Raw genomic sequence first — 16,189 nt, 5'->3', positions numbered from 1 at the left:
CCTGTAGTGTACAGCAACACGATGCTCCCAGGGAGTGCATTAAACATGGAAAATAGCAAGGATCCCAGAATAGGCTGGACCTAATCGCTGACAGGAATATGTGCCAAGTTCAAGATTCTGGATTTTTATCTTCTGAGTGCTCCTGGCCCCCAGCCCAAACCACCACAGAAATTGCCTATGTCCCCAGAGTGAGCAGTTCCCCAGACACAGTCCCCACAGCATGGGCTGCTCAGGGGCTTGTCCTTTGAGTGCTTTTGAGATAGCTGGAGGAGGTTTTTTGTTGGGTGAAGAAGGATTTGGGGTGGGTGAAGGAGGTTCTCAGCCACAGCACCCTGTGCTGTTCCCCTGTGCCTGGCAAGGGGAGACCTGGCCCTGAGGGGACACGGCTCATGGGGACACTGCTGATGGCAGAGATGTCACTGATGTGGCAGCACTGTTAACGGGGGGGACACTGATGGCATGGTGGGACATCACTGGTGGGGGGACACCAGTGACAGGGGGACATGGCTGACTGGGTGGATTCCACTGACGGGGAGACATGGCTGACAGGGGGACATAGCTGACAGGGGGACATACTGGCTGACAGGGACATAGCTGCTGACAGGACGACACGGCTGACAGGAGACACCACTAACGGGGGGACACGGCTGGCAGGGGCCGCACCGCTGACAGGAGCACAGGGCTGACGAGGGGCACACGGCTGACAGGGACTCTCGACCGACAGAGGGGACACGGCCGACGGGAGGCCACCACCGGCGGGCACACAGGCGGGGACGCGCCGCCGCGGGCCACTCGGCCATCCGTCCCCCCGGCCGCAGCCGGGTGCGGGCGGCGGTGCCGCGGCTGCGGGCGGGCGGTGAGGGGCGGTCCCCGCCGTCCCCGTCCCCGTCGCGATCCCCGCCCCCGGCTCCGCGCCGCTTTGAAGCGGGCTCGGCGGCGCCCTCCCGCTCAGAGCCGCCGGCGCCCGCCATGGTGCAGCCCGAGGAGCAGGCCCGGCTCTACCCGCCGCGGCCCGAGCTGCTGCCGGCGGCGCACGTCCCCTCGCTGCCCCACTACGAGCGCCTCTACCAGCGCTCCGTGGAGGAGCCGCAGGGTGAGGGGCCGGGGCCGGCGCCGCGGGGGGCGGTCGCGGGACGGCGCCGCCGGAGCCGCCCGGGGGCTGCGGCCTCGGTGAGGGGAGCGGGAGGGGGCGGCCGCGCTGCCCGTTAGTTCTCGGAGGTGTTCGCGGGGAGGCGAAGCGTTCTTGTTGTTTTTCCCCTCATCCGCTTGGGTTCCTGGGTGATATGCTCCGGCCGTTGCTTTTGCAGAGTTCTGGGGTGACATTGCCAAGGAGTTCTACTGGAAGCGCCAGCACTCGGGGCCGTTTCTGAAGTACAACTTCGATGTGACGAAGGGGAAGATCTTCATTGAGTGGATGAAAGGGGCGACGACCAACATCTGCTACAACCTCCTGGATAGGAATGTCGGCGAGAAGAAGCTTGGGGACAAAGTTGCTTTTTACTGGTAAACTCCCGTTTTTACTATGATGTGGGAAGTGTGTGAACATAATGTTGAAGCGTACAAATGGTATTGATTGCTGTTGAGGTGAATTAAAACACGATAAAACCTGAGAGGCTTTGATCTTGGCGTAGATACAGCAGGTGTTTGCTCTCTGCGTGTTTGAAAGGGGCTGTGTGACCGAGCTGCGCTGCCCAGCACGGCGTGGTGGTGGGGAGCTCCTGGCTCTCCTGGGCTGTACCTGCTGGGAGCCCTCGGGTGCTCTCCTGGCAGGTGCCACAACGCCCCCGTGGAGTAGGAAGAGAGGGATGGAAGAAATGGGGTCAGGAACAGCCAACATCCACAGTCAAAAAGCAAGTTAAACCTGTTGCTGTGTTCTGTGGGTCTGGCAAGCTTCTGTTCCTGTGGCAGAAAGGTACTTTCCCAAACCTTCTGTATTGATTCCTTGCACTTGAGCGTATGTGATGTTGTGATACTGTCCGAAAGGCTGGCTTTTCAGACCTTACCTTTGGGAAGAAAAGTTAACTCCTAGCCTTATCTGAAACATACTTGTATTTTTTTTTTCTACCCCCGGAGTAGTTCATAGTTTGAAAAGCTCTATGGAGTAGAATTTTTCATATTGATACCAAATAAGCTTCTCTAGTGATATGTGAGGTCTAGAACCAGTGCTCCACTGCAGAATGAGCTCAGCTGGCATCACAGCTGTGCCCCCAGGTTGAGGACAGTGCCTTGCCCACTCGTGTTTGGCTGCTCCCTTGAATTAGTATGTGTTTACTCTGCATCTGTGTTCCCCTGACTGTGTGGGGCAGCACAGAATCAAAATGAAACAAATACAGCTTGTTAGGATGCAATAATTTGTGTTAATCTGAGTCCCTTCAGAGGGGCTGCTGTAGAAGTCTTATCCTCACTTCAGTAAAAACACCAGGTGCTCTAATGGTGATCAGTGGTCCTTCTCTAAGTGATTGTGTGCAGCTGAAGAGTTGTCCCCACCATGTGTGGCTGTTACCTTTAGGTGATTTGTGGCTACTCTACTACAAAAAGAAACATGCTCATAAAGTGTTGTTGTGGCTGCAATTGTAAAACTGGGTTCATATAAGCTGTTTCTATCCGTACAGCTACTGTTTCAGCAAAAGAGAATTACACTTGCTGCCTAGCAAATAATCATACTGATGATAGTACGCAGGTGAAATGGTGGAAAGTATTTACTTCCCTGCTAGTCAAACACATGTGCCAGCTCACTCAGATGTAAAATGACTTCAGCTTCTGAATGAAAATGCCTTTGTAAACTCATTCTGGTAAAGGTGTGGCAGCAAACAGCACCATTTGGCAGGCTCCTGGGCAGCCAGAGCAGCCAGCTGTTCTGGAGGGAGTGGGCGCATCCTGCATCCTTCTTGCACATAAATCTCCTTGTGGCAGTTAGGCAGCAGCCTACAGCTCTAATTTTGTCTTAGTAAAGGCTTTTCTTGTTAGCTTTTCTGGCAGCCTTAGCGCGGTGTTTGATGCTGAGCAATACTTGCAGTGCATAGGTGGGTGTCAGTTGTGGTGTTTACAATGCTAAAAACAAGTCTGTCTTCATCCTTAGCAGGCAGTTTTCGATGACAACTTTGGGATAAACTCTCCCAAGTTGGGTCTGTCACGAATGGCTGATTCTGTGTCTGGAGCTGTCAGCTGTGGGGGTGTGCAAGGGGTGGAAGAGGCACACTGAGCATGATGTGTGCAGCGTTGACCTGCAAACTTGTGGTACAAGGAGCAGGGCTAAGGGTTGTTAATTGTAGAATCACCCTTCTGGGAACATGCACATGCCTCTCTGGACACATGCTTTTATCTTCAGTAACAAAATATACTTGTTGTCATCTTGTCCTTCCGCATTTTGCCTTTAAAAACTCTGTTGAATAAGCCTGGCTTTCTAAAAACTCTTGAGACTTGTCAGACTGGTTGAAAGGTCAGAAGAGGAATGAGAGCCTCTGCAAGCCAGAGAGGTTTCCAAGGAAAAACTTGGGATTTTGAAGTGCCTTGGCCAACTTCTTGCTTCGAAGGATGTCTGTAGAGCTGGGTAGGAGAAGAAGGGGCTGAGATGACCCTGAGGTATCACTGACTGCCCCAGCTGTATGAAAGCTTTGAAAAGATGCGAGGTCATGGTCTTTGCTTTCAGAGAGAAAGCAGGAAAATGAATAGCATTTCCAGGCACCGCTGAGCGTATCTGAGGAGAAATGTGTCCTGACAAAAGTTAGAACAGCTCACTGTGGCTGTGTTAAGTTTGGCATGGGCTGGAAGGAGCTGGCAGCTCATCCCCATGGGCTCTCGCCAAGCTGCTCTGAAGGCTCCTGTACCACTGCCAGTCCCAGAGGGCACAGCTCAGCCCTGCTTGGAGGGTCTAAGCCCAGGGATGTGCGTTGGCCACCAGGCTGTTGGAGCAGCGCCGTCATCAGGTTCGCTGGCGAGCTGTTTGACTCAGACGTGGGGCTGCTCTGTTGGCACAGAGGACGGTCCGTGAGATTGCTTCATGCTGTGGGACTTGTACGTAGGTGACTCTGCTGTGGTATCGCCCCCGGGTGCAGTTAGCACTGCTGAGTTCAAAATGACCACCCTGAGTTGCAGGAAATGCTGGTTCTCCGTTGCCTGTCTCGCTACGATATCTCTTGCTGCTTGTGAACGTTACAAGTATTTCTGTCCCTGCTGCTTTTGATTCCTCTTTCTGCTTGGTATTGCTGGTGTAGCCTAAAAAGGAACAGAAGAGCCAGGAAACATTTCTGATAAAGTGCTGGTCTGAAAAGCGACATCTCTTTCATCGTTGCGTGGAAAGTCTGCAGGCAACGGTGCTGCAGCTGCTTGCAGGAAGGTACCTGCCCTGGCACTCGTGGGCACTGCACACGCGTGGCTCTGCGCAGCCGGCTGGGACAGGGCATCTGCGTGGGACTCGCGGCAGTGCACAGACAAACCCTCACGTCTGTGTTGAAACGCCTGTTAATGATCTAGTATAAACCTCTGTCTGGTGAGGCTGTGGAGGTAAAAATATAACCAGTTGGGAATTCAAGAAGCCAAACACCTAGTATGGAGCTCTACCGTATTTTCGCTAATTAGGCTCTGGGGTGCAGAGGTACGTGGAGGAAGCATGCTGTCTGTGTGGCCTGGGCACGGCTGAAGCGCTCATTTCTGAGCTCTGTTTCCCAAACCAGTCAGCCCAGCTGCAGTCCTGGTGGGACTAGGGGGCAGGAGATGGAGCTCAGCGCGCTACTTCTTGTCTCCCCGTTGCCGAGGTGCGTGGGTTTAGCAGGGTGCTGGTTTCTGCCGGCTTTGGAAGAATGTAGGTTTTTTGTTTTCTTGTGTTTTCATATGGAGTAATGCGTTTAGAAAGGAGAAGCAAAGGGTAGTGAAGGCAGCCAGAGCTTACTGCAGCTTTATTTAAAGGAGAGAATAACTGCTAATTGATCCCAGTCTGGATCTTGAGCAAGCGTAACATGCAAAGATAAAATGAAGCTGTTTTTCTAAATGTAGAAAAGGATTTAGGGGGTTGTAGTCGTAAGACTTCTTCCAATAAATCTTTCTGTAAGACATAAACTTAGAGAATGGTTTTAAGTAAAATAAAATCAACTGGAAAACAAAACACTACTCCCTGATCACTGCTAGATTTTTTTTAAGAAACTGGAAATAGTTTTGTGTTTTTTTTTTTTTATTTTATTTTATTTTATTTTTGGCAGCAGTCTTCCAGAGAGGATACAGATTGTCCTCGGTAGCTCAGTGCTCAGCCGAAGCTGAACGCCTGTTCAGTGTGAGCATGCTGCTGGGGCCCGGTGGGACGACGTCTCCCCTGCTGTGTCCTTGATCTGGTGGCTGTTGTTAGCAGAGTGGCAGCCCACAGCTCACGGTGGAGTGCTTGATTCTGGGATGAGCCATCTCTGAGCCAAAAATGAAGCCAGATGCTGCTGTACTTCAGTTGCACTTCTTCTGCAAAGATCTGGATCTCTTCTGCTTGCAGGAATGAGCTTGCCTGAAACTGCTGAGAACAATCAGTGCTTTGCCTCCAGAACCCAGTGTGGGTTTGTTTTGTTTTTCTTTTCTTCCTTTAGATAACTTCATAGGTGTCAGTGTTCCGTTACTGTCATGCACACGGATGCTGTGACTGAAGGTGGTGGCTGTTCACACCAAGAGTTTCAGAGGTACTTAATCGTAGCCAGCTTCTACACAGTGCTCTCAGCTCTGCTACTCCCGCTGGCTTCAGGACATCTGAAAGTCCTGTGCCAAACTGACTTTTCTTTGGTAACTTCCTGGATGATTTGTCATACTTGAGTGACACAGCCTCTTTCAACACTCTTCTGGTAGTGAGAGCATGTCCTTGAATCACACAGCTGGTTTGAAGGGGGAAAAATATATATATATATAGATATATATATAATCAAATCAGCCCTGGGAAAGCTGTGTTTACTGCTACGCACCTCCAGGCGTGTGCCTGCATGCTGCTGAGAGCAGTCAAAGCGCGGCTGCCACCAAACAGCTGCACCCAGTGCTGCTGCAGGGGGGGTCCAGGTAAGTGCTGCAGCAGCAAGGGCCATTGTGGAGAAGTTTCCGTGTGTTTGGGGTCTTACCCGGGCCCTGCACAGCTCCCTTCTGCCGGTGGGGATGCTCGCTGGGGAAGGGGGTGGCCCTACTGGTCAGAGCAGAGGGGCATTTTTGGGTGCATCCTCAGGGGGCTGTGTAGTCTCCCCGCTGTGTGCTGAGAGCAGCGTGATCGATCTGTGGTCTTGGCAGATCTTATCCTGGAGGCATCGCTGGGCAGTACAGTGCTCCGCTTCCAGCAAGCGGGTGGGTTAGGTGTCCCAGAAGCAGGTAATAACGCGCGGTGAGTGTACTCCTGCTCTATGAAGCCGCGCATCTTGTGTGCTCCTTCCAGGGCAGTGACAGCCCTAGCTTTCCACCCCAGGAAGCAGAGCTGTCTGCTGGTGGGTTTTGCGGCCTCTCTCGGCGTGGCAGGGGGTGTTACAGAACTCTCTGTGGCACCTGAGCCCTTGAGAACAAGGGTCCTCCTTCCTTCCAACAGGACGCCTCTGCTCTGCGGGGCCCTTCCCAGCTCTGCTGCTCGGGGGCTACGGGGAGCGGCAGCAGAAGCCTGGTGTTAAAGGAAGGAGGTCAGATGCTTCCAGGTGTCGAGGAGGGGTGGCTTTTCCTTATTTCTTTGGAATCCTTCCTGTGCCAGTACAGGGACAGTCACACCCCGGTGTGGTTAGTGCCGTGGCAGTTGTGCGAGCAGCGCCTGTTTGGATGCTCGTGTGAGTGCCCGCTAGGACAGGAGCGCTGGTAGCTCGTCCTCAGCTGCAGCTCTGGGGCCTCTCTCTCTTGCTGGATGCAGTCTGTCCTCAGCTGCGGGCTGCTTGGAGCCGGGCCGGGCTGCTCCGAGAGCTGGCTGGTGTCATGCTGGTAGGTACAGGTGCCATGGGGAGGTGGTGCTGCCCCAGGGCAGCCTCGTGAGGCCTGCACAAGGGTTTGGCCCGAGCGGATGGAAAACACTGATCGGGGTCTGAAGCCTGTTTCTGGGGGCTGTGTGTTTGTGCTGAGATCTGGCATCTGCCAGCTTTCTGCTCTCGTATCTTGAGGTGGTTGTGTCCTGAGCGTTTCTGTTAATGGCTCGTGCTTACTGTGCTGCGTCCTACATCCTCTTTGTTTCTAGTGAAGTCTGAGGCAGTTTCCGCCTAAGAGATTGTGCCAGAGGACGAACTGAGCGTGTGAGAACAGCAAAATGCCTTCCTCGGGTTGCTGCTGTCCCTTCCAGTCACAGGAGCGATGCGCAGGCTGTGCTTTCCTGGGTGCTGTGAGTCAGTGCTGAAGCCCCACGTTACTCAGACAGCAGGCAGGTGCAGGCACACCAAGTTTGCTCCCTTCTGAGGGCAGATTTGGAAGCAGAGCTCGACTCGTCCCCGTCAGGTGCACGTGCCAGTTGGCTGAGAGGGGCCGGGAAGGATGCTTTGCTTGTTTCTGAGATCTCAAGCCCTGTTCTCCCTCTGCAGAGCCTTGTCCCACTCAGGGTGTGCTCTGGGAAGCTGGCAGGGCAGGAACGAGAGCAGGGAGAACTGGGACGTGCTCTCAGCCCGGAGCCTGTGCTGGTCCTGCCGGGAGGTCTCCGGCAGCTGGCAGGCCGCTGGCAGCGATGTGGGGGCGCAGCAATGCGCGAGGACTTCTCGGGCTGCAGCAGCAGCTGGCGAGGCCCAGGCTGGCAGAATGGGGCCTTTTTCTCCCCTTTTAACAAAAGGGAGCCTGTGGACAGCACGGGTGCGATTGTTGAGGAGAGAGGGGCTGTACGAGCAGCCTCTCCTGCCGGGGAGCACGAGCCGGTGGCAACGCCGAGCAGAGCAGGTTGCTTTTGGGCTGTCCCAGCTGTCTGTTTGCAGCCGTTTGCTCTGCAGCTCTTGGTGGCTGCTGCTGAGAGGGTTACGCTCTCTGGCTGTATCAATATGAAGGAATAGCCAGGAAGTATTTGACAGAGAAACAAGCTGGGTGTCAGTGAGTGCCCGGGATTAGATGGCACGTGCTCCAGAGGACCGCAGGAACCTGAATGTGAAGCTGCGGGGCTGCTGGCCGGGGTGTGCGGCGTGCTGCTGCCGCCGGGGCTCTGCCTGGCGCTGGGAGCAGCGGGGTGACCTGCCTCGTGTCCCCTCGGGATGGGGGTGAGCTCCCTGCGCTGCCTGGGCTGCTGCGAGGAGAAGGGCTGCGTGCTGAGCCGCTGGGGCTCGCCGCGGTGATGGTGAGCATGTGGACGGAGCTGTTGTCAGGCAGCCTTCGTGAGGTTTCCTGTAAGATATTAATCAAGAGACTAATTTAGCCACGGATAGAAGAGAGGCCTTCTAATCAAGCTGGTTTAGCCTCACCCTTTGCTTCCTCTCTCAGGATCACAGCAGGTTCCCCAGTGTTACTGCTGTCTGGTCTGGCAACGGGGGCCAGGCCCATGTGCCCCCCCCAGCATCTCCTGCTGCTGCTGCTGAGACGAAGCCCGGGGCCTGGCTCTGACGGGTGCGGTGCTGGGGCTTCGCCTAACGGGATCCTGCCTGCGGGGCTGTCAGCGTCCCGTTGCTTGCAGTGCAGTGCCGCAGGGTGAGACCTGCGGCTGCTTCTGTCTTACCAGCTGGTATTTTTTTCTTCATGCTCATCTTTGGACTGACAGGGTCTGGCTGTAGCTCAGAACAAGCAACTTAGTAATTTTTCTGGAGCTGCTTCTTGTACCTCTGCCCTAACGCTGGCTTGCACCCTTCCCAAAGCCACCTCTCTGCGCGCTTCTGGGTGTGTAGTTGCACAATAACTACCCGGGGAAGTCCAGGAGCTCCTGGATTTTCTCACAGCCTGTGAAACTTGCGTCTTGCAACTCTGGCAGCCATTGTAGGCACCTGGGTATGTTCTTAGAATAGTTTGCTCCCTGCTGGGAGGGACGCTGGGGTTACGCAAGGGTTGCATGTTGTGAGGATTGGCAGAGGAACTGAAACTGCAGGTGGATAAATGGAGTTCACGGACAGCGAGGATGCTGACCTCCCGTACGGATCGAGGGCATGCTCCTTTACAGGGAAGATCAGAGCCTTCAGTTTGCTCGCTGGACTGGAAAACCTGATTATTTTGGCTGCGTGGATGGTTTGTATGTTCTCCTCCAGCACCGCCGTGTGAAAGGCAAAGACGCAGGCAAGGAATTAGGCTTGAAGCGGATGAGGCTTGCTCGGAGTGGGGGCATTTACAGGGGACAAAGTGGTCAGGCTTTACAAGAAGTGCAAATGGGTGCTTGTTACAAGCATGGCAGTTTGTTCGTGGGGAGCTGCGTTTGTTGTGCCTGGTGGGCTTTCTGTGCCCGGAGCTGTGAGGCTGCAGTATTGATTTACCAAGGCACTGATGAAGTCTCTCAGCAGCACAAGGAGCTGACGTTCAGTCAGTCCCGTGTCAGAGCTGTTACACCTGGCCGGGGCAGGCTCTCCGTCTCCGTTTGCATTTCTGCACGCCGTTTGTTGGAGATGTCACCAGGTGGTGTGGGACGAAGTCAGGAGCCCTGGCAGTTCTCTGCGGGTTCAGAGCCCGTCCTGCTGGCAGGTGCCACCTCCCTTCTGCAGGGGACTCCCGCAGGGAGCTCAGCTGCCTTCCTGGCTGCCCTTTTGTAGCCGCATACCCGGTGGTTCAGCCCTCCTGGTGCGACTGCCCATCCTCCGGGGGATGTTTGTGATACAGAGTGCGAGGGCAGGCCAGCAGGTGACATCTGCCCATCACCTGCAGGGATTTGAGGCATGAAGTTGACAGCCCTCCGAAAACCTGACTGAAGGCACGACTCCTTATCGTGGGCTCGGTGGGTATCTTCTGAGCCCCCCTGAAGCCAGCTTACTTGGCCTTCAGTGTTTCTGCGTCTTGAAAATCTGGCAGCATGCTCGCCCAGAGCTGCACCACTTTCCAAAACGGGGTGCTCGCCAGCTGCGGGCAGCCTGTTGGCTAGTTTACTTACCCCAGCTTCGTCCAGGATACGTTTCGTAGCCCGGCTGCAAACTGTTTAAACAAGGCATCAGCCGTGTGGTGCTGGAAATAAGCTCTCCTTCTGCTGGGCTGGTAAAAATAGTCCGTGCTCCTCTGACAATATTACTTATGGTAAACATCTAAAATGTTTCCTCCCGTGTCAAACTATCTCGCTGTCCTGCAGCACGCAGAGGGGTTGGCTCGCAGGGCTAGCGGTGGTGGCTGAGGTCGGCCAAGCTCTCTGACCTTGCACAGCAGCTCTGTCACAACCCTGTGATCCCCAGGCCTTTTGTTTTAAGGGTAAATGGAGCTGGCTCTGAATAAAACAGGTAATAAGCAATTGCTGTTCTTCATTGGCTGTCTTGTGTTGTAAAATACTTAAAGAACTTAATTAGGGTTAATGCGTGTTCTCTTTACATGACGGTTACTCAAAAAAAAAAAAAAACAGCAGGAACAAGTGAAGCTGCAGGACAGGAGGGCTCCCCTCGCTGCTGAACCCGCTCCCATCAGCGCGGGAGGACTGCTGGCACCACCGCCGGGGGATTCGTCTTGGGGGGCTGTCAGCTCTCTGCCTTGTTTGAGCAAATGTGCCAAAGCAATAGAAGATCCTTCTAGAAAAGGGCCTCAGCGGCTGCTGGCAGTGCTAAAAACGTGCCTCCCGAGCATCAGGCGCTCAGGTGGGAACACGAGCAGTACAAGCCCCATCCGTCGGCTTTCCTCGCTTGCTGACGTGGGCTGGTTGACAACGACGGTGCTGTTAGTTGGTGGTGGTCCCTTCAGAGCTGTCCGAGCATCCTACAGCCTGGAGAAGGGGGCTTGGAGCAGGTTTTAGGGCACAGCCAGGCAGACGAGTGGAAGAATCGTAGGGAATTGTGTGTCCACCTCGGGCTGGGTCGTGTGCTGCAGGCGGTGCTCAGGGCACAGCGAAGCGAATAGTGTTTGGACTGCAGAAAATAAATATTATTTCTTTAGATGCCTCTGGTACTTGTTCAGATTCTGAAGGGCTGCGAGGAGCTGAGAATGTCCTTAATGAGAAGGAAGGACAGCAAGATGGATTGGATCTTGCTGTGGGACACTAGCAACCTCGCAGGGTGTTGGGTGTTTTCATTCCAGGCTGTTCCCATCCCGCTGCTTCCAGAGGCAATCAGCGGGCCGATTCCCTGGCCAGAAAGCAGGCGGTGGCCCAGGGTCCCTCTGGAAACGAGTTCCGTTCCGCTGCTTCGGCGCAGCGCTTGGGCACTGTTTGCTGGCCTTGTTTGGGTTTCTTTGCAGCAGGAGGAACCTGTTCCCCATAGCTGTGTGGTCAACTTCCAGCTGAAAAGGTTTGGCTCAGAGACAGGTCTGGCAGTGGAGTTGTCGTAGGTCTTACCTGTGTGTATGGGGGCACCGGAGTGGAAAATTATCAGGTTTCTGAGTTAACTGTATGGATTTGAAAAGCGGTGGTGTTAAGTGGACATGTGTTTCTTTTCCCCAGGATTTGTTGCCAGGTTTGCCTAGCAGTCTTCTCGTGAAGTGCTGCCGGCTGTTTTTGGAGAGGCTGAAAGCCCCTTCACCAGCCCCTCCCAGGCTATGCTCGGTCGTTACACAACTTCTTCTTTCTCGATCTGTGTCATGACGCAACAGGAGTTGAGTGTGATTGCAGGGAATGTGGAGGCTGAGCTTTCTGGCAAGCGTCTTGTAAAAACCTTCAGCCTTTCCAGAACTCCTCGGGGTATTTCCTGCCGTGTATCACCACGGAGGTGGGTGGTGGGGCGGTAAGCATGGCAGGGGTGGGCAGTCTGTCCTGCTCTTAGGAAACTTTTTCATGAATGCTTTTTGCAAACCTGCTTGAGCTCCCCAGCTTTCTCCCGGAGTGCAGAACCCTGCCGGAAACACTTCTGCTCCGAGCGGCCTGTTTAGGAGCATTCCCATATTGAACGACCCATGTGCCAGCGAATACATCCCCTTTTTTCCAGTGAAGCTGTCTTGTTCGGATTAGCTCGCGCAGCTGGCCTCCCCAGACCTCCGCTTCAACCTCGTCTGTTCTTGTGAGGAGTGAGACTTTTAAAGGGTTCCTTCTACTCCAGCGCTGTTCCTGTGCCGTTTGGGATAAGCAGGGCGCAGGGTGCGAACCCACCTCTCCTTTAGCCTCAGTGGCTGTCCCAAGCCACCAGGCCGTCTCAGGCCCTCCTGCAGGCTGCCGGCTTCCCGGCCCTCCGAGCGCAGCCCAGGCCAGATGGCACGGGGGAGGCTGCGAGCAGGTGAGAGCCCCGCTAGCTGCACGCAGCCTGCGCGTGTCAGCGCCGGCTCCGAGGGCCTGGGGCTCCGGCCGCCCACGCGGCGTGCACGTGAGCCCGTTCCCCAGACGGCAGCGGCTCGGCCCGGCCAAGCTCTGCCTGGCATTTCGGCGGCTCTAATTCTGGAGCCGGGCTGATCGGGAAGCCGAGGGCTGGCTGGCTGCCCGCTGCGGCCTCGCACGTGAGGTGGCCCGGGAAGCGCTCCGTCCTTCTTGTATCCCTGCTCTGGGGCCGGGCTGCTGGCCGGGGAGGAGCTGGGAGACTGCTGTCCGCGTCCCCTCGTGCACCAGCTCGGTCCCTCGCTCAGGAGGGGTTTTGGGCTCTGACCGTGCTCCGGTTTGGGCGGCACCGGGGGCGCTTTGCAGCGACCTTCTCCCAGTGCCTGTGTCCGCTCTGCGGGAAGCTTTCTGCAGGTCTCTGCTGAGCGAGTTCTCCCCATCGCACTGCATCGCTGGGAAGGGTCCTCTGCTCTCCCACCACCTCCTTCCAACTGGAATCCCTGTTTCCTGGAGGGTGCTCCCCGCTAGCTAAGATGCGGAGCCTCTCCCCTGCACTAAGCAGAACTGCTCTGGGAGCTTCTGCAACCTCCCTGCTGCCTGCCGAATGACCCCTGCTGGCCTCGAGGTGGTTTGCTTTGCTCTGGAAACACCTGCCGGGTCCCCAGAGGGACTGGTTGCTGCAGGAGCATCCCCGGAGCACTTCCTCTGCATCGTCCACACCCTCCTGGTTCTCCCCCTTCTTCCAGCAGGCCTTAAGGGGAGGTGAGAGGAGCTCTACCTGGCTCCTTGGGACTCTCTTCCTTGCTGCTGCCACCTCCTTGCTGGATTCTGCCCGGAGCCAAGCCATGCCCCAAACCCCGCTGTCCTCAGGGACTGACAGCTGGCAGTCCCGGTGATCGGGGACCCCTCTGCTTGTGAGCTCGGGGCCGTGCTTGTATGTGAGAGTAACACGGTCACAGAAGCTTAAGGGAGGAACAAAATAATCTTCAGCCCCTTTGGTCCAGAGGGGGAGTGTTTACAGGGGCTGGGTAGGCTCTGGCATTGTGCCCCGCTTTGTTTGCAGTGGTTTGTATGATTTTATCTTTTATTTATTTTTTTCCTTCCCCTGTCTAATGTGACCTGACACCCTGCGGATCTGCAGATGTTCTGGCAGATCTTGAGGACGCCTAACACTTCAGTTGCTCAGCTTCCATCATTTTCTCCTGCGCACCAGCTTCTCTTAGTGGTGTTATAACCCCTGTGAACCGCAATTATCATCAGCAATTACCTTGAAAACCATAACTTCCACTGATGCAACCTGCGCTTCCTGCTGTTCCACACAAACGCTGCGTCAGCATTGCACAAGGGGGCTGGATTCAACCAGGTTATGCAAATAATTGTTACTTAGAAATGTGATGAAAGAGAAACCAAAGAGCGTTGGCTTACTGTTGGCTCCGCTCCCCTCGATCCGTAGCGGGTCCAGAAGTCCCCACCCCGTCCCGCTTGTTGTCCTGCGGCTGAGCTGCGCAGCTAAAATGGGCTCAGCTGGCTGGGATGGCAGCGCAGTGCCCTCTCGGTTATGTGCGGTTAGAGCAGAGCGGTGCTTTAAAAAACCTTGTAGTCAGTCCCGATGCTCGAGGGAGTGCCCAACTCCTTAACCTGCTGCGCCGCAGGCGCCCGGGCGTGGATCCAGCCCCAGCCCCGCTCCCACACCACTGCTCCTCGGCCGCCGCGGCTCCCCAGGGTCCCTGCTGGAGTCGATGCGTCTCAGGACGCGTAGCTGCTCCTACAACCCCTCTTCCCTGCTGTGCAGTGAATGTGCAACGCTAAATCTCTCGCTGGCCTGCGTGGTCGCTCTTACGGGGAGGCTCGACCTCGAGGCAGCCTTCGCTACGTGTGTGCCAGGTGAAACACGGCTGCGGCTCTGCATCGCCAGCGTCGGGCTGCCGGCCGAGCAGGCAGCCTGTCTGTAAGCGTGGTTTAGCTGCGGAGGCGAGAACTGTTCGGGCTTCCCATCTGCAGCTCTCTTCCTCCCTTACATCGCAGCGTTTGGCCCAGCTCGGGCCCTGCTCGTGGCAGAGGAGCTCCGCAGAGCCCGCGCTGCCCCTGACGCGCGGCCGGGGCTCGGTGCCGCTGTGCTGATGGCACCGGCTGCCCTCGGGCTGTCTGCTCCTGGTGGCAAATGGCTGCGGGCAGCTGGAAAGCCCTCAGCTGTGCACAGAGCTGGAGGTTTTCAACACCCGGCCTTGGAAGGGGCGTAGCTGGGGGTTTGGTTTAAGGCTCCGTTTACCTGAGCTGACGGAGGCTGGCTGGCCACAAAAGGCCCTTCTCCAGCTGAGCACCCGTGCGGCACGGGGCATGTAAAATGGGGGCTTCTCCAGTGCTAAAAACTCCGGGGCATCCCTGCTGTGGTCCAGATGACCTTGTGACACTTGGATCCCCCTAGCTGGTCAATGCAGGGTTCAGCTTGAGGGAGACAAGAAACCTGTTCGGCTGAAGCTGGGTTTTGCCGGGTGTTTCATCTAGCTGTGTGTCTGGGGGGCTGCAAATTGGTTTCTGTTTTCAGAGGCAGGCTTGCTTTTAGCTCCAAGATCACACGCCGGCGGTCGCGGGCACCACCACTGTCATCCATTTTCATCAGCAGTGCTTAAAGACATACCCGGGGACTTGGGCTGCTCAGAGGTGAGCACTGTGGTCATGTTTTCGTGCCGTTTCTGAGTGCTATTTATTTATCTTTCAGCTGATTTTGGACAAGTGAGTCTGTGTGAGATGCTCAGGACTGATGGTTCTTGCTTTTACCTGCTGGGCACCGGAGGGAAGATGCTCACAGAACTTTGCTTCCAGGAATCCACAAGCTCCTTTCTGACGCACGCAGCACTTCTTAGCGTGAAAGCGGGCATTCCTTTAAATGCCCCGTCCGAAATGCTTCGTTGTGGTGGCTTTTGTGCCAGAGAAGAGGGCAGAACAATCCCTGAGTGCTCTTGCAGCCCATTGAGTGTAGCTGCGGGCACTGCGAGCTATTTTCAGACGCAGGGAGACTCGAAACAATCGCTTGCTCTTGAGAGGTCCGCGAGGTCCCCGCGGGAGGCGTGCTGGCAGCGGGCGTCCTCCGCAGGAGCGCGGCCCTGGCTCCCTGAAGGCAAGGGTCGCCCAAATCTGAACTCATCGTCCCGAAGCCTGAGGTTTCCCCCTCCTCGTGCTGGTGGAGCTCTTCTGCAGTCACGAGGATGGAGCCCGGGGAGGACTCTGAAAAGCCCTTTGAAAACCCTTGCAAAAGTTTAAACTTCCCTCGGGCCTTGCACTCCCTCCCCACGTTTCTCTGGCCGTGCCCTGTGGGTGCTGGCGTCAGGGACGAGCCTGGCTGCGTGCCCTGGCCCCAGCCCCTCCTCGTGGCCTGGAAAAGAGTAGGACCGGGCTACGGGACGCGTGAGATGGGGGCGAGGACAGATGGGTGGGGTTGTGTCCCCAGCGGGTGCTGTGCCCGGGAAGGCAGCGTGGAGGTGCCAGGCCCGGGACAGGTGCCGCTCACCCCAGCAGCCGTGCTCCGCGGCGGCCCGGGCTGTGCCGTCCCCATTGGCCCCGGCCCCGGCCCACCGTCAGCTCATCCCGCGGAGCAAATGGGTGCCTGGGAGGCCTGGCTGTGGGCAGGGCAGGGCAGGCTCTGTCGCAACCCGCGGGAGAAACGCGGCCAGCGAGCGCTTGAGGTGGGGAGCCAAACCTTGCCGGGCTCAGTCCTGAGGGCTCCCGGGCTGTACACCCAGAGCAGCGCCCTCCTGCCCCTTCCCGGGCCGCTCTCGTGGCGCTGCCCCGATGGGCAAAGCTGCTTTCCCTGCCCTGGGCGGCCTGCTCTAGTCCTTCCTCCCAAAGAGTTTTTCTTCCAATAGAGGTTGTAACGCTGTGCTGGGGCAGAGCGTGGGCACGGCAGGGTCCCCCCCCCCCGCCATTCCTCAGGCTTGGGCTGGGCTCGGGGTT

At 56.4% G+C, this 16,189-nt stretch overlaps 1 protein-coding gene across 2 annotated transcripts in view; it reads left to right on the top strand.

Moving 5' to 3' along the window:
• The first annotated feature begins 908 nt into the window (after positions 1 to 908).
• Positions 909 to 16,189, top strand: part of ACSS2 (acyl-CoA synthetase short chain family member 2) — a 33,060-nt gene continuing 17,779 nt past the window's right edge. Inside the window, exons 1-2 of one of the 2 annotated variants that reach the window (XM_035547936.2) lie at positions 909 to 1,093; positions 1,308 to 1,503. In XM_035547936.2, coding sequence (XP_035403829.1) covers positions 970 to 1,093; positions 1,308 to 1,503 — 320 coding nt within the window. In that variant the 5' untranslated portion in view covers positions 909 to 969. The remainder of the gene's footprint in view (positions 1,094 to 1,307; positions 1,504 to 16,189) is intronic. The other variant, XM_035547934.2, reaches the window with a different exon arrangement.

This window comes from Cygnus atratus, chromosome 16 (genome assembly GCF_013377495.2).
Source record: "Cygnus atratus isolate AKBS03 ecotype Queensland, Australia chromosome 16, CAtr_DNAZoo_HiC_assembly, whole genome shotgun sequence".
NCBI lineage: Eukaryota > Metazoa > Chordata > Aves > Anseriformes > Anatidae > Cygnus > Cygnus atratus.
This window is presented reverse-complemented; position numbering and strand designations above follow the sequence as displayed.